The sequence below is a fragment of the Bos grunniens genome, chromosome 8 (genome assembly GCF_055505025.1).
Source record: "Bos grunniens cultivar Pamir isolate PY7600 chromosome 8, Bosgru_T2T1.0, whole genome shotgun sequence".
In the NCBI taxonomy this organism is placed as follows: domain Eukaryota; kingdom Metazoa; phylum Chordata; class Mammalia; order Artiodactyla; family Bovidae; genus Bos; species Bos grunniens.
The window spans coordinates 76,705,918-76,724,071 of record NC_141172.1 but is presented as its reverse complement, the minus strand read 5'-3'; the positions used below and the strand labels follow the sequence as shown (position 1 = coordinate 76,724,071).

Here is an 18,154-nt window from a genome sequence, read left to right as displayed (position 1 = left end):
CTCCGTGAATTAGCTACAATCAAAGAAAAAAAAACTGAAAGAGGGTGCACTGAGATTAGTTAACTAAAAAGATGGTAGAAGGTGATTTTGAACAGTTTGCTTTGGTTGAGAGAATTTAAGTTCTCTTTTTTATACTATTGAGATAACACATTTTATTTTTACATGTATAATTATAAAAACACAATATATGGTATTTTTGTTATAATGTTTTTATATTATATATAATTTATATATTACATAGTATAAATTTTACATATATAATTTATATATATATAATAATTTTTGTTGTAATAGTCATACTTTGCTGCTGCTGCTGCTGCTGCTGCTAAGTTGCTTCAGTCGTGTCCAACTCTGTGCAACCCCATAGACGGCAGCCCATCAGGCTCCGCCATCCCTGGGATTCTCCAGGCAAGAACACTGGAGTGGGTTGCCATTTCCTTCTCCAGTGCATGAAAGTGAAAAGTGAAAGTGAAGTCGCTCAGTCATGTCCAACTCTTCTCGACCCCATGGACTGCAGCCTACCAGGTTCCTCCATCTATGGGATTTTCCAGGCAAGAGTACTGGAGTGGGGTGCCATCGCCTTCTCTGTAGTCATGCTTTAGGGACATTTATATAGAAGAAAATTTTATGAACTTAACCAATGTAGTTACTATTTCCAGTATTATTCTGTCTATTGTGAAGAGCCACATTTCTGTCTGGGATGATTTTCCCTGTAACTTAAAGAACCTCCTTCAGTAATTCTTGATGTGTGGTTCTGTTGGTTATGAATATTTTCAGGTTTTGCGTGTGTGGTGGTGACGTTGGTTTAATTGCTTAGTTGTGTCTGACCGACTCTTGTGACCCCGTGGACTATAGCCTGCCAGGCTCCTCTGTCCATGGGATTTCCCATGCAAGATACTGGAGTGGGTTGCCATTTCCTTCTCGAAGGTAAGTTCTCTATTTTGCTGTCACTCTAGAATCAAACTTAAGGCAGAATTTGTATATGATAAGAATGTTGTTCCTTTCCTACTCCTTTTTCCCTGTCTTCAAAGTTGAGGGTAAGCATGTAGTAGGACCAGTGGTGGGAGAAGGCAATGGCAGCCCACTCCAGTATTCTTGCCTGGAGAATCCCATGGACGGAGGAGCCTGGTGGGCTGCAGTCCATGGGATCGCTCAGGGTTGGACACGACTGAGCAACTTCACTTTCACTTCTCACCTTCATGTATTGGAGAAGGAAATGGCAACCCACTCCAGTGTTCTTGCCTGGAGAATCCCAGGGATGGAGGAGCCTGGTGGGCTGCCGTCTATGGGGTTGCACAGAGTCGGACACGACTGAAGCGACTTAGCAGCAGCAGCAGGAGCAGCAGGACCAGTGGTCTCTAGCGCAGTGAAAAATGATATATGTACTTTTTCATTGTATTAATAAACTGTATTGATTTAGGATGTTCTCCATAAATATATGTACGAATTATGGCAGACTTAGGATGTACTTCATAGATATATGGTGGCGTATTTAAAAGAAAGAGGAAAGTCACTAATTTTGGAAACTGTATGGATAGTCGGACACGACTGAAGTGACTTAGCAGCAGCAGCCTTGTAATAATTGTGAAATCTCAGTATATGATTTTTTGTTTTATATTATACATTTTATGTAGTTTACTTAAGTTTAAAAAGTATGTTATTGCCCGTAGGACTGTGGGTATGAATGCAAATGTTACTAAATCCAGTGTCAGGAGAAGTGTGTGTGTATTTCTGTTTGTTCTGATATCTAAAACAGATTTTACTGTGTTTACTCATCTGCCTCCTTTCTCCCTTCCCACAGGAATTATTCTTGACAGAAATATTTTGAAAGAAAAATCTTTACAATGGCCTCAGCTGTACTTAGTTCCGTCCCCACTACTGCCTCTCGTTTTGCCTTGTTGCAAGTGGATAGTGGCAGTGGTTCTGATTCTGAGCCTGGAAAAGGCAAAGGTCGAAATACTGGAAAGTCTCAAACAAATAAATCAACTACAAATGAGAAAAAAAGAGAGAAAAGAAGAAAAAAGAAGGAACAGCAGCAGAGTGAAGCAAATGAGGTAGCAATTATAATTATTTCACATCTGCTTTCCCAGTAGATTGTAAGCATGAGGACAGTTACTATCTTGTTGATCCATGTATCCACAGTTCCTGGTCCATATGTACTTGGTAATGATGACTATAATATATATATAAATATATGAATTTGTGTGTATTTGAAGTCTAATGTAATGAACATATTGAATGCCTTTCTTTTCCTGGTCTATGGAAGCTTATGTGCTCATTCCAAAAAGTTCCTGAAAAACACAGGAAGTCTTAAAATGAAACAAAGATCATTTCTGAATATAAAATAAAAAATATTTTAAAAAAACATCAACTGTGAATATAAAATAAAAATATTTATTCTCTAGTGACTTTAACTAGAGATATAACAAATTAATATTTTGGTATGTGTTTTCTGTACACATACATATGTTTTTTGAATATATAGACATGCACACATATATATCTACATTCATATTTAACTTAAATGAAATTAGATTATATAATAGACTTTTATAACTGGCAATTTAAAAATTAGCATGAGCAGTTTTCCATGTGAGTAAATCTCACATGGAAAATAAAAATCAACATTATTTTAAATGTGTCCACATTATTTAAAAGTATGTGGCTTTGTCATAGTTTACTTAATCAGACTATTGTGATAAACATTTAGGTTTCCCATTTTTTTTTTATTATTATAGATAATAATCCTATGACTAGCCTTGAAATGCATACATTTTTATGCATTTGTCATCTGTTTCTTAAGGGTAGTAAGTACAAGACAGATCCTTCTCCCCTAAATACTCCTAGCATGAGTTATATGACCAACATGTAATATGCCCATTTATTTTTAAAAGAAATACTGGGAGGGAGGAGGGTTCAGGATGGGGAATACGTGTGTACCTGTGGCGGATTCATGTTGATGTATGGCAAAACCAGTACAATATTGTAAAGTAATTAACCTCCAATTAAAATAAATAAATTTATATTAAAAAGAAAAAGAAAAAAAAGAAATACTGAAAAACAACTCTAGCCTGTGTTTGTCTTTTAATAGAGCCGAAGGTATATAAGGACCTTTCTCTATCACTGAATAAGAGAAGTAGTAAAAGTGTTTTTTTCCTCTCTATATTCATTTTATAATATCCCAAGACTGTGAAAAAGCCTTTTCAATTTGTTAATTTCCATCACCATTGCTTTCTGAGTACCTCTTTAAAATTTTGCCACACAGGGTCACTTTTTTAAAAGACATTTTTCTCACTATAAAACCTTTCAGAAGTCCGGTTAGAGAACTTTTGATTGCCTACCATTTTCTTTTTGGAATTAAAGATGATTTGGGCCAACAGAAAATAAGATAATAGTGGGGTTTACATTGCATTACTGAGAATGAGCCTGAGGATCCTCCCTTCCCACTTGCGTAGCGATAGTTCTATCAGTCGATTTTCTGTAATCAGCACTGAACCTGCCATGGCTTCATCTCTTAACAGCATCTCCTCTACTCTGCTTTCCCACAGCAGAAACCACCTACTTAAAGCAGTATTTGCATCTCATCACTCCCTCCTGCAGAATAGTCTGTGTTAAATTGTTGATCCTTGATTTAAAGCCTCTTTATTGGTTTCTTAGGACTTCTGTAACAAAATACCACAAGCTGGGTGACTTAAACCAACAGAAATGTATTCACTTAACAGTTGTAGAGGCTGAAAGTTCTAACCCTGGTGTTAACAGGACCAGGCTCTTTCTGAGTAGAATCCTTCCTTTCCTCTCTCCTCTTCCTAGCTTCTTATGGTAGCTGTCAGTCCTCAGTGTTCTTGGCTTCGTATATCTTTGTCTATACCTTTCATTCACTAGGGCCCAGCCTAATTCAGTTTAACCTTAACTTGATTATATTTGCAAAGATCCTTTTTCTAAATGAGGTCATATTCACAGACAGCAAGAGTTAGGCCTACAACATATTTTTTGAGGCAATACAATTTAATCCATAATAGCCTCTCAGTACTTTTCTCCCTGTTTCAACCTCTGTGTCTCAGATTATTCTTACTGTTGGGAGTGGCTTGACCAGTACAGTTTTAATTCATTATGTTACTTTGTGGGCTAGGCCCTGTATTTTTTGAAAAACTTATCCATTGCTTTTATTGAAGAAATCTTTAAAGCTATTAGATCACTTTTTTTTTCCCCCTTTTAGAGATACAGGGGAAACTGCTACAGTCTTTACAATATAAGAGGAACAAAATTAGCATCTGTTCTCACTCGAACTTTTTACCTTGCAAACATTGTTAGGGTAGACACTAATGTCTGCTGCATTAGAAGCTCATTATTCTACATTAAATGTAAACAGCAGACATCTATAATGAGATAATCATGGGGCATGAATGTTTGAACTGCTCTGTCTCTTGTCATCATATTTTAAAGTTCCTCAAACTTACTAATGTAGAGCAATCTGTATCACCTAAGACAGACCTCTAAGATTTGTCCTCTTTCCCCACTGTACTGTTGTAACCAATTAAAGTATTTTCCTAACCATATATTGCTAGTTGTAGGCTCTGTATTTTTCATGACTAGCAAAGTAGTTGCTAGAGTTCCTCAAGCTATCTTCTCTCACTATTTAAACTTTTAAATTTATAAGCCATTAAAGTTTAATCTTATTGAACCTTATTGTTTTGTATTTTAAAAGCATACTTGTTATCCTGTTCTCTATTCCTATAAACCCTTTAGTAAACCAGGATCATTAAATTGGTTCAAATGGTGGTATAATAGAGTATAATCCATTTTTACTTACTAATCATTTCATCTAGAAATCCACCAAAATTTTCTCAAGCTGGTGAAATTCTACAAAGATTACAAAAGTTCACATAGTGACTTTGTGAGTTAGCATAATGAGTATTTAGAAGTATAAAAATATTGATTTCTTAACTTCCAAAAAAATCATTAGTATCCCAGTATTGGTAAACTGAATTTAATATTTTTTTTTTGTTTTTTTCCATAGCTCAGGAATCTTGCTTTTAAGAAAATTCCACAGAAATCCTCCCATGCTATTAGTAATGCTCAACATGAGCTTTCATTACCAAACCCAGTACAGAAGGATTCACGAGAAGAAAATTGGCAAGAGTGGAGACAAAGAGATGAGCAGGTCAGCTAAGTAAATTAAGTTGTTTTGCTTTAGATTTCAGTGAATTTTTGCATTTTTTATATAGCAGTGCATCCAACCATGACACTACTGTTCTGAGGAGCATTTTATATTGGATTAACTCACACGTGTATGCTACTTTTAATAAGAGGTTCTGGTTTTTGTAACTAGGAAAGCAGATAGACACATTTATTATTTTTGTTAGTTTGTTAGTTTCAAACAGTTATTTTCTGAGTTTTTACTTCATCTGCCTTTTTACAAATGAGGTAGAGATAGGGAAGGTAGAAAAACAGGATTAAATTATTTAAAGTAAAGAAAATCATATTTGTAAGACCAATACTAACTAGAAATAGTCAGTGACAGTTTGTTTAAAGAAGAAAGACTTTGAGGGGAAACTTTTCCTTTTCAGTCTTGTAAAAGTTTGTGACATTTCTTTTTTTAAACCTATTTATGCAATGTTTTCTTCTTTTATGCCTCTATTAAAGAAATGTCATTATAACTAAATCAAAGAGATAATTTAATAAAACCAATCAGCTTCTTTTTGTGTTTGTGGTATTCAGGAAAATGACATACTAAATTTGGAATGTACTCTAGAAGATGCTGTATGTATGAAAAATGAATAGTTATTTTCTTATCTGTTAAACTGTCATTTGATCTGTTGGAAATAAATATTATTTTAGCAGATGTTTGGCTTAATGGAGTGGCTATACCTGTTGTGCTTGAGTTTCAGTTTTAAAAGAATTATACTAAACCATGCTCTTAACATAAGCTATGTTAATTATAACATTTTCTATAGAAATTTGTAGTGCCTCAGGCTCATCATTACAAGCATTTGTTATTACACTGGAGCTGTGCAAAAATGATATTTCAGGGTACTGGTTAACTGGATAAATCATCTTATTTTAGGGGGATTATTTGATTCTTGTTTTCCTTTTGCAGCATTCATTATGACATTTTATTCTGGTTTAGAAGTATTATTAATGATACACTTGTTTAGACAGTAATAGAATTTCCCAGTGTCTTCACCGGAGAGAATTTCTCCCAGTGGCCCAAGGGGCACTGGAAAATTAATAAAGGAAAACTGCTCAGTTCTGCATCAAAATAAATTCCATGTAATATGGGAACTTAAGAACAGATATTTATTGCCTTTCTTCCTGACCCTATTGATTACTGCCAAAATGACCAGGTAATTAGGAGAAAGAAATAGTTAACTTGGCCCTAACCCTATCTAAAAATGTCATCCAAGGCTGAGGAACTTTGAGGAATTTCTACTAGATATACTATTGATGGGTCACTTAGGAAAACCTGGTACCTTATTTGGAAGTCTGACTTGTAGGAAAATAATCAAAGTCCTGGGAAGTAGCGTAGTTCCTGGGATAATTACACTGATAAGTAAAGAAGAGATAAGGCAAGCTCTGAAACTGATAGATAGTATACCACTTGCAATCTATTTTACTGTGTGGAATAATAGATTTTAAAAATAGGGACCAGACTGACTGTAGTAGGCAGAAGGCGTGCAGTTGTGGTCGGTATTCTTCTTCACACAGGGCAACAGCACTGTGAGAAACTCCATGTATGTCTTTACAACAAATGGTTTTGGAGAAACTGGATATCCACTGCCAAAAGAATGACATTCAAACTGAGCCGATTGAAAAGCTGGATATAGAAATCTTGTCTGTTACATGACCATTTATTTTAAATATAGAAGAGTAATACCAAGACAGTTTCCTACTCCTAAATCGTCAAAGTAATAACATAAATTTACATCAACTAAGCCTCAGCATACAATCTGAGAGCTGCGTTAAACAGCAACAAGATAGACAGTAAAGAAGCATCCATTACATCTACTTAGGAGCAAGCACTGAATCTTAGTTAATCTCATGTCAACAGAAGAAAAGTTTCTGCCACATAAAAGGAGAACATTGTACTTAATGTCCAAAGTGAAAGTGCACTTTGAAAAAGATTTGTTACAGGGAACAGAAATTTATTTTAGACAGCACCTATTTTTTGTTTTAATAAAAATCAAGGAGCTAGAACATTTTATGAAAGTCGAGGTGGCAGTTAACGTTATGGACTATAGTCCATAGAGCCCCGCAGTCTGACACGACTGAAGTGACTTAGCGTACACAGTACTGATTCCAGTGTTACCCTTTTAAAATTTTACATCATGGCTCAAAAATAATAGAAAAATCTCTTCTAATGGATGTTGAATGAAAAATAGATCAGATTCTGTGTATTTCTTTCTCCTGTTGTATTGACTCAGACCCCACATATCACTGGTTTTGTCCAACTCTGAAGTGAAATGTCTGCTGGCATGTGCATAGTTAATTGTTTTCTCACATTCTATCCTCTAGTCCACCTGATAAAGGTGTTTTGCCAATAGCTTGTTCTGTTTTTTGTTTGTGAGAGTGATATTTCTCATTAACCTTGTGGCTGGTATAATAAGTCTCTTGGTGATAGTTTGACTTGCACTTGATTTCACTATAAAGAGTGCTCTTTGTGTTTGTTTGTTTGTTTTTGTTTTTTTTTTTTACTTTAGCAACAAAATTCATCACTTTTGTTCTCCAAAGCATTACTTGGTACTTGTTTTGGAAAAACTCACACAGGTTATTGCACTTTGAAAGTGAAACAAAAACTATGTCTTCAGGTCACTGGTCTGACCATATTTCATAGCAGAAAACTAGGAACAAATAGACTGATGGTTCAGTAAATTGAAATGTCAAGTATTTGGTGTCGTCTTGTTCAGTCGCTAAGTTGTGTCTGACTCTTTGCAACCCTGTGGACTTCAACATGCCAGGCTTCCCTGTCTTTCACTATCTCCCAGAGTTTGCACAAACTCATGTTCATCCAACCATCTCATCCTCTGTTGCCCTCTTCTCCTTCTGCCATCAGCCTTTCTCAGCATCAGGGTCTTTTCCAGTGAGTTGGCCTTTCACATCAGTGGCCAAAGTATTGGAGCTTCAGCTTCAGCGTCTGTCCTTCCAGTGAATATTCAGGGTTGATTTCCTTTAGGATTGACTGGTTTGATCTCTGTGCTGTCCAAGGGACTCTCAAGAGTCTTCTCCAGCACCACAGTTCAAAAGCATCAATTCTTTGGTGCTCAGCCTTCTTTATGATTCAACTCTCACATCCATACGTGACTACTAGAAAAACCATAGCTTTGACTTTATGGACCTTTGTCGGCAAAGTGATGTCTCTCCTTTTTAATATGCTGTCTAGGTTTGTCATAGCATTTCTTCCAAGGAGCAAATGTCTTTTCATTTCGTGGCTGCAGTCACCATCCGCAGTGATTTTGGAGCTCAAGAAAATAAAATCTGTCACTGTTTCTGTGTTTTCCCTATCTGTTTGCCTTGAAGTGATGGGACTGGATGCCATGGTCTTAGTTTTTTGAACGTTAAGTTTAAAGCCAGCTTTTTCATTCTCCTCTTTCACCTTCATCAAGAGGCTCTTAATTTTGGTATTTTAATTTTCTGTTATTCTCCTTTTTAGCTGCTTATATGATACCACTTTTGTCCTGACACACAGATTTATATTCTGTATTCACTGTATTAGAGTCCTGTCCATTTTTAAAATTAATGCTATTTTTTTATAAGTTGTATTATTTACTACTTTCATTGCTACTTTTAATCCTTCCATGAATCAGTGAACTATTTTTACTACTTTGATATATAATTAAAGCATTCAACTTAGTAAATGTAAACAGCACTCAGAAGATATGAAAGTGTGTTAGCTGACTTGAATGGAACATGATCATTAATATGAACACATAGTTTTTGCAGAATATTGACAACTTTTTTTTAATATAAATTTATTTTAATTGGAGGTTAATTACAATATTGTATTGGTTTTGCCAACTTTAAAAATCATAATGTTAAATAAGATTATTTGAAGTTTTCTGGGAAATAATTCTGCTTTCTACACTTTGAAAATCATTGAGTTAGAGGAGCAGAGCTAAACACTTGGTTGCAAGTGTTAAATGTTCTCAGAATTATGTCCCGTGTTCTGCAATAACCCTGTTCCCATGATGCCTATGAGAATTGGAAATTAACTATTAACTCTTCATTTGGGATTTGTTTTGCTTGGATTTAAAGTGGGTAAAATATTTACGGTACTTTGATTTGCAAATTTTTTAAAATGTCCTAAAATATTTACTGTCCTCATTTTTCATCAATTTTTCATACTCCTTAACTGATCATAAACCCTTGAGCCTATAGGTTTATTTAAATACAAAAAAAATGTTTTACTACTGGATAGGGATAGGAGGCCGGAGAAGGCAATGGCATCCCACTCCAGTACTCTTGCCTGGAAAATCCCATGCATGGAGGAGCCTGGTAGGCTGCAGTCCATGGGGTCGCTAAGAGTTGGACACGACTGAGTGACTTCACTTTCACTTTTCACTTTCCTGCATTGGAGAAGGAAATGGCAGCCCACTCCAGTGTTCTTGCCTGGAGAATCCCAGGGATGGGGGAGCCTGGTGGCTGCCGTCTATGGGGTCACACAGAGTTGGACACGACTGAAGTGACTTAGCAGCAGCAGGGATAGGAGGCATGAAGGAAACCTAGAGGAAGGGAGTCTGAAGTACTCCATCTTGGACACATGTAAGTATCTTCTCCAATCCTGTAGGCATTTTAGGGTCATTTCCTCTTTTTCTTCCTTTCATCCTCTTCCCATGGGTACAAAGAAAATGATGAGCAGCTCTCAACTTGCAAACTTACATATAAGGTACTTTTTAAGAAACATGGTTTTATTTGCATTTTCTTATCCAGTATCTGTCTTTCAGGCCCAAACTTTTTTCCCCTCTCAGTTCTACCTTTACATGTACTGATAATTAATTACATTGAAAACTACATTTATAGCAGTCTTGTGATTAATTCTCTAATTTAGACAACTTTAGGGAATTTGGAATCATGTTTTGTTTTTCTTGATATTGTAGCTTTGTGCTGCCTTTCTCCCTGTTATATGGAATCAAAAATCTTATTTTTGATTCATCCTTCTTCCATTCTTCATATTTAATCAGTGTTCTAAAACTTGGTCATTCTTTGCTGAGAAATGGTGTTCTTTGTTTCCTGCATTGCTATGGTCAGGTCCAGGTTTCTGTATGCTGGGACTGCAGTAGTTTAGCCAGACCCGTTGATTCTAAGTTCTCATTCTCCTAATATGCCAGTTTATTTCTTTAAAATCACTTTTATCAGTGTTCCTCTTTGATCTATCCTGAATCCCTAGTTTTTAGGGAGTGTCTGGAACCCAATTTTACCTACCTAAGCAGTCTTATTTTCTCCTGTTCTCCAGCATAGAGAAGAGGAATTCTTATTTACTGTGTGCAACTCTTGTGCAAGGTAGGCACTGTACTAGGTACTTTACATATATTATAGCTTTAAATTTTTAAAAGTACCCTGCAAGGTAGGTATTTAAGTTCTCTTTTTATGTATAAATATACTTGAGATTCTGGAGAAGACAATGGCAGCCCACTCCAGTACTCTTGCCTGGAAAATCCCATGGACGGAGGAGCCTGGTAGGCTGCAGTCCATGGGGTCGCTAGGAGTCGGACTTGACTAAATGACTTCACTTTCACTTTTCACTTTCATGCGTTGGAGAAGGAAATGGCAACCCACTCCAGTGTTCTTGCCTGGAGAATCCCAGGGACGGGGGAGCCTGGTGGGCTGCCGTCTATGGGGTTGTACAGAGTTGGACACTACTGAAGCGACTTAGCAGCAGCAGCAAACTTGAAATTCACAGAAGAACGTAACTTGCCCCATGTCACAGCTAGCATGGGTAGAAGAGAAATTTAAATCATCCACCTGTGTGATCTCTCAAAGCCTGTGTTTTTCACATTCCTCTTGTATTTCATAGAACTCATCTTTTATCATGTATCCCATGATGTGTCTGTTCTTAATATCATACTTTTGTTCATATGACTCTTTCCTCCTAAAATACTTTCATTCCTTTTCTACCTATCCAAATGATATCTATCCTTTAAGGACCAACTTAATAGTTTCTTTTGTGTATGCTTCTTTGTTCTTGTTTACCTTTTTCCCCTCAACTTTTGTAGCACTTTTAATGTCTCATTCTGTTCTCTCTGTGTCATGTGCATAAGTTTTCTGTTCCCAACTGGGGTAGAAATGCTTTGAGGGCAAAAGCCAAATTTATGCTTCTTCTTTAAGGCCTACAGGCAAAGCACATAGAAGGTTCTCTATGAATCCTTATAAACTGATTGATCATATAGTGACGTTTTATAAGTTTTTTGTAGTTTTAATAAAGCTAAACTGAAATTTAAATCATTTTATCCTAATTGTATTTCCTTGTATACTAGTTTTTGTTAATAATTAAAAGGTAAATGTAAGCTCTAAACTGCTATGTTTAGAATCAAATGTTGGGGAGAGCCATATTTTTTACTTTTAAAAGGTCCACTTCATTCATTTTTATCATGCTCTTAGAATCAGCTACCTATATACTTAAGTTATATGAGATAATATGAAAAAGAATAATGACATCTTGCAAGACTCCCACCTTCATCACCTCTTCTCTTGCCCAGGGATTTGTTTTTGGAATATTAGTCAGAATATGTGACATATTGGAAATAATCTTAAATGCCTTTTCTGTAAATTTTAAATGTCATTAATATGGGTTAATAGCATGGTGGTAAATTGAAACAACTTTGCTCAGAATAAATTTAAGTAGTTTTGTTACTTTTTCTATGGGGTTACTTTGCTATGCTCTAATTATATTGAAATATTTTGTACTCTGTTTGCTTTGTGTTTTGGTGGAAAGATTGATATAAATTTCCTTTTTTTGTGTGATACTAACATGAATCCATGTCATTAACATGGAAGTAAGATTGCTGGGAGAAAAATAAGCAACTTCAGATAATGCAGATGATACCGCTCTAATGGCAGAAAGTGAAGAGGAACTAAAGAGCCTCTTGATGAAGGTGAAAGAGGAGAGTGAAAAATCTGGCTTGAAACTCAACATTCAAAAAACTAAGATCATAGCATACAGTCCCATCACTTCATGACAAATAGAAGGGGGAAAAATGGAAACAGTGACAGGTTTTATTTTCTTGAGGTCCAAAATCACTGCCGATGGTGACTGCAGCCATGGAATGAAACTATACTTGCTCCTTGGAAGAAAAGCCTAGACAAACCTAGACAGCGTATTAAAAAGCAGAGATATCACTTTGCCAACAAAGGTCTGCATAATCAAAGCTATGGTTTTCTAGTAGTCACGTAAGGGTGTGAGAGTTGGATCATAAAGAAGGCCGAGTGCCTAAGATTTGATGCTTTCGAACTGTAGTTCTGTAGAAGACGCTTTTGAGAATCCCTAGGACAGCACAGAGATCAAACCAGTCAATCTTAAAGGTAATCAACCCTGAATAGTCACTGAAGGACTGATACTGAAGCTGATGAAACTCCAATAATTTGGCCGCTGATGTGAAGAGCCAACTGCATTGGAAAAGACTCTGATGCTGGGAAAGACTGAAGGCAGAAGAGGGCAACAGAATTAGATAGTTGGATGGCATCACCAACTCAATGAATATGAGTTTGAACAAACTCTGGGAGATGGTGAAGAACAAGGAAGCCTGGCATCCTGCAATTCATGGGGTCACAATGAGTTGGACATGGCTTAGTGACTGGACAACTACAACAACAACATGAATCCAATTTGTTTTTACCTTTTAACTTTAAATACACATTTATATAATAAAGTATAAAAAGTTAACCTTTAAGAAAGATTACTTTTTCCTGATCATTATTCATTTGGATTGAAGTAATTCTTCAGTTCTTTCAGTTATTCCTTAGAAAAAGTATGTACAATTCACTTGGGAATTAACGAGAATTTCTGTATGCCCTTATTTACAATTTCAGTTCTAATTGTATTTTTCTCTGAGTTAGATTAATTTTTTTGTGATAAACCTAGTTTTTCCCCTCTTTTTATTATCTCAGTATAGGGTTGGATGAGATACTTTCAAAGGGATAACATTGATTAGAAATAAATGATTTATCAGGTCCTGATGTCCAGTGTTAACATTTTTCTAATTTTCAAGGTATCCCTTTGAAACAGATTACTGCTTTTAGAAACTTATTTCTGTTTTAGTTCAGTTTTTTAAAATTGTTAAGCAGCAGAAACAATTCTGAGTAACTTGGGCAAAAAATAATTTGGTAAATGATACTAATTAACAGATTTGAATTAAAAACTAAACAATGAGACCTTGGGAATGAGGAAAACTAAGAAATTCTGGGGTGCTCTTAGGCATGAACTAGTAGAGCTAGTATACTCACTTTTAGAGGCTATAATCAGCTGATTGAACCCTACTTACTTTGTGTTTGTTCTCAAAATTTAATTCCCAAGAGAACAAAAAATAGCTGGGTCCTTTGCTCCCTTCCTGTTGGTGGTTGCAATGGCAGCTGGGGTGTTTGTGGATATGCTAGCGAGTGGTGTAAAGAATCAGGTGGTGACTGTCTTGCCAGAATCCTAGGACACTGGATTGAAGTGTTGTTATTCAGAGGAATAAAGGAAGGTATTGTGGACAGATTAAAAGCAATGCCCATTGAAGGTATGTTTTTATATGGTATGAATAAGTTGACACATACATGTAAACAAATCCAGGATAGTTTACTGTTGTCCTATTGCAACTATCCTATATTTAGCTGCAGACATACCTTACCTCCAAAGGTAGACAACCCAAAGTCTCAATCAGATACGGTACCAATTCTGTTGGGCAGTTAGGAAATAGGAAAAGTAAGTCTTAAAGACTAATTTGATTGGAGGTGGCAGGAGCTGAATTGTCAGAGGTTAAGGTGAGACTGAGTGGTGAGGGAGAGGAACCAAAAGATACAGATCACAAAGAATCATTTTACTACAGTAGTATTAGATGACTTTAAAGGTAGACCAGTCATACAAAAGGAATAAAAAGAAAACAATAAAAAGATGCACTGTAATTTTACTGTAACATAAGGCATATGCCAAAACAATTGGTCACCTTATTTAAAGGTTCTGTACCTGCAAATTAGGCTATATTAAGGACATGGTATGTTTTATAATGCTTATTGAGTTTTTAGTATTCTTATTTGTTTTTAGTAACATTATATTTTGTGCCTCCAAAACTAGATACCATCTTTGACATCTGTTATAGTGTCAATTTCTTTGTAAGATTTTTTTTATTAGAGTAAAAAGATTGTGTTACACAACAGATAATTGACAACGAGGAAGTAAAAATATCAAAATTGTAAGTTTTTGCTTTGGTATCATCTATAAAACATGGAGTTCTCTACTTTGGTATGGATAGATAACTTTGGAGAACCCAACTGTTTTTTAAAGTATTTTTTTTCTTATTCTGTATATATTATCATGGTTATTTCGCTGGTGTCATATAATGCTATATCTGTTTATTGTGAAACTTTTTACTTTTAGCTGACATCTGAAATGTTTGAAGCAGATCTTGAGAAGGCATTGTTGCTGAGTAAATTAGAATATGAAGAACACAAAAAGGTATTTACACATTTATTGATGTAGATATTTTAAGTCATCGAAAGTTTGAACCAGCCTTCCTAAATTTTGTATAAAAGTTCTCCTTTAAACTCTGTCGTAAAAATCCATCCTTGTATCAAAGTATTAACATAAAGTTTTTATGAGATTCTCAAGTTTTGAGAGATACCACAAACATGTGGACTAAGCTTTGTCTGGTGATTTGGAATGTTTAGTTAAGAAATTTCTCCACCCACGATGAAAGGGAGAGAGGAAATGAATAGCAGATGATTTATTTTATCTTATTTTAAATGAACATAGAAAATAGTTAAGATTTAAAAATTTGAGTAACTCTGTGTACAGGGGCATCCATTAAAACACCCTCTACTGAAGATACATTGTAGTTAAAGTAAATGAGAGGACGTTTCTGATAATTCGACCTTGTGAATTTAGCATTTATCACTAAGCTTTGATATAGGGCTATGTGTTGAAATGCATTATATAGCTTATAACTATAAAAAAGTAGCATTTGTTTCTATTTTATATATTTAAATTGAGCATTTATATTATCTCCATATTGTTTAACATTTTAGTCTTTTGCATACATTGGTAATTTTTTTTTGGTCTGTAAAATTTACTCAACTTGTGGTTACTTAGTGGTTGATCACAAATGGCCTTTGGGCTTACGGGCCTTTGGGCTTACGGGCCTTTAGACTATATCACTGTACACTAACTCCTTCACTCAACATGAAGGGTGTAGAGGAGTGAACATTTACAGTAGATGATTTTGCCATTTATTTGTAGCTCAAGGGAAGAGGATGAAAGTTGCTATTAGACTGGACTTGGTACACTGTATGTGTTAGTTTCATTTTTCATGTCCCTATTTGTATTATCTGGAATAATCAAGGATAACTGTAATCCTTACTGTTATTTGTTCATTTAGACACAAAGCTGGCAATTACAAAAGTGGATTCAGCTAGCTTTACTATGATTTAATCATTTAAATGACCTTTCAGATTACACTGGAAAAATCCTCCTGACTTGCTCGGTTCGAAGATAAAATTTATCAAATAGAGTATTACCATACAGTGACGATTTGTTGTTAAATATATATCTACATTCTAAAGCTAAAAGCAATAGCCATACCTATAGAGGAGGAGTAGAGTAGATGATATTGGTAAAATATGCTCCCAGCCAGGTTTTTGATGCAGTCATAGGCCTGGTCGGAGAAGCAATGGCACCTCACTCCAGTACTCTTGCCTGGAAAATCCCATTGACGGAGGAGCCTGGTAGGCTGCAGTCCATGGGGTCGCTGAGGTTCAGACACAACTGAGCGACTTCACTTTCCCCTTTCACTTTCATGCATTGGAGAAGCAAATGGCAACCCACTCCAGTGTTCTTGCCTGGAGAATCCCAGGGACAGGGGAGCCTGGTGGGCTGCCGTCTATGGGGTCACACAGAGTTGGACACGACTGAAGCGACTTAGCAATAGGCCTGGTACCTAAAAGCGCAGGTTTTATCAGACTATAATGATTCTCAGAGATGGTCAAACTCCTTTTCTAGGTGATGACTGCTGCTGCTGCTACTTAGTTACTTCAGTTGTGTCCAACTCTGTGCTGCCCTATGGACTACAGCCTGTGGACAGGCTTCTCTGTCCATGAGATTCTCTAGGAAAGAATACTGGAGTGGGTTGCCATACCTTCCTCCAGGGGATCTTCCTGACCCAGGGATCAAACCCGGGTCTCCTGCATTGCTGGCACATTCTTTACTGCTGAGCCACGAGGGAAGCCCCATGCAATGGCTAGTTTGATGTAATTACAGTGATGTAGATATTCAGTCAATATTCCGAAAAAATAAATATGATTGTTTTAGCCTAAAGGTTTTCATAATAGCTAAAGTGTGGGATGGCATTTTCTATCCTGTCACTCACTCACCAAATATTTTTTTGAATAGTCAAAAATTGCTAGGCATGCAGTACAAAGATAGAGACATGGTCCAAGCTATTGAATTTAGTAGAAGGAGTGAAGTGAGAGACACACATATAATTGTAGTGTATAGTTATGTTTTCATTGCAGTGGGCATTCAGTAAGATAGAATTTTCTGTGCTTTTGATGGGGGTGGATTTCAGGAAGGGATTCTTTTTTTGTTTGATAAATCTGAAGTGTTAACAGTATGTAAATATAAGATGTATAGTGTGTTAGTTTGATATATTTGTATATTGTAGTATGATTGCCAGTGAAGTGATATTTATCATATGATAGTGTTATAGTATTTAGTATTATTGATTTTTATTCATTATACTGTGCATTGGATCTCTGTGGTTTATTTATTACTCATTATAAGTTTGTATACTTAAACAGCGTTGGTCTCATCTTACCATCCCCTGGTAACTACTTTTACTCTTTTTTAATAGGTTTGACTTTTTTCTTTTAAAAAAGATTCCTTATATAAGTGATATCATTCAGTACTTCTCTTTCTCTAACTTATTTCACTGAGCATAATGTTATCAAGGTCTATCCATGTTGTGACAGGATATCTTAGGATGGCAGGATATCTTAGGAAAAGGTTCTTAAAGAGGAGTCTTACTTGATGTATTAAAAGTTCATCCGTAGGCAAGAGAAAGGCATTCTCAAGAAAGGAGAGGTGAGTTTATGTCTTGTATGTATACATGTGAAAGAGTAGCATTTTGAAAAACTGTAATTTAGTACCTAGAGTTGCTGGAGATACTGCCTCCAGAATAGACTATAAATATTGTGTGCAGACTTAGGAGATTGACTTTCATACACTTGTTGGGAGAGAGCTGTTGAATATTTGTAACTTTTAGATTTCAGGTTTTCATTTTAGAAACTCATGCTATAACAGTGTAGAAGATGAGTGGTGGGGCTAAAACTAGAGAGTATTGTAATGTCAAGTTAAAGAAGGCAAGGGAAATGACAAAGTATGAAGTCCATGGAGTTGTAATGAGTCAGACATGACTGAGCAACTGAACTGAACTGAACTCCCCTGCTGGGGATGAATAAATGAGAATAGATTTAAGAGCTTTTTAGGAGATAAACTCAACAAGACCTAGTAACTAATTTGCATATAAAATATAAAGGAAGAATAGGCAAAGATCACTGAGGTTTCTAGCCTAGACAGTGTAATGATGGTGATACTAAATAAGGTACTCACTAGGAGTTCAACACGCTTAGTTTGCAGATGTTTATTGAACATTCCATGTGAGTTGTCTGTACGTACACAAGTCATCAGGTAGAGCTTTAAATTTTGAGGAACAACAGGTATAAAGGATATGAAGATAGGTTAAGGATGGAATAATGGTGAACAGCACCTGCATTTTATTTTATTTTTCAAAATTTTATTTTATTTTTAAACTTTACAATATTGTATTGGTTTTGCCAAATAATGAAATGAATCCACCACAGGTATACATGTGTTCCCCATCCTGAACCCTCCTCCCTCCTCCCTCCCCATACCCTCCCTCTGGGTCGTCCCAGTGCACTAGCCCCAAGCATCCAGCATTGTGCATCGAACCTG

At 35.9% G+C, this 18,154-nt stretch overlaps 1 protein-coding gene across 6 annotated transcripts in view; it reads left to right on the top strand.

Moving 5' to 3' along the window:
- The window catches only part of GKAP1 (G kinase anchoring protein 1), a 91,502-nt gene that overhangs the window by 12,592 nt on the left and 60,756 nt on the right, over positions 1-18,154 (top strand). For all 6 annotated transcript variants that reach the window (XM_086416815.1, XM_086416817.1, XM_086416816.1 and 3 more), the window contains 3 exons: positions 1,802-2,054; positions 5,018-5,161; positions 14,567-14,644. In XM_086416815.1, the coding sequence (XP_086272941.1) occupies positions 1,845-2,054; positions 5,018-5,161; positions 14,567-14,644 (432 nt within the window). In that variant the 5' untranslated portion in view covers positions 1,802-1,844. The remainder of the gene's footprint in view (positions 1-1,801; positions 2,055-5,017; positions 5,162-14,566; positions 14,645-18,154) is intronic.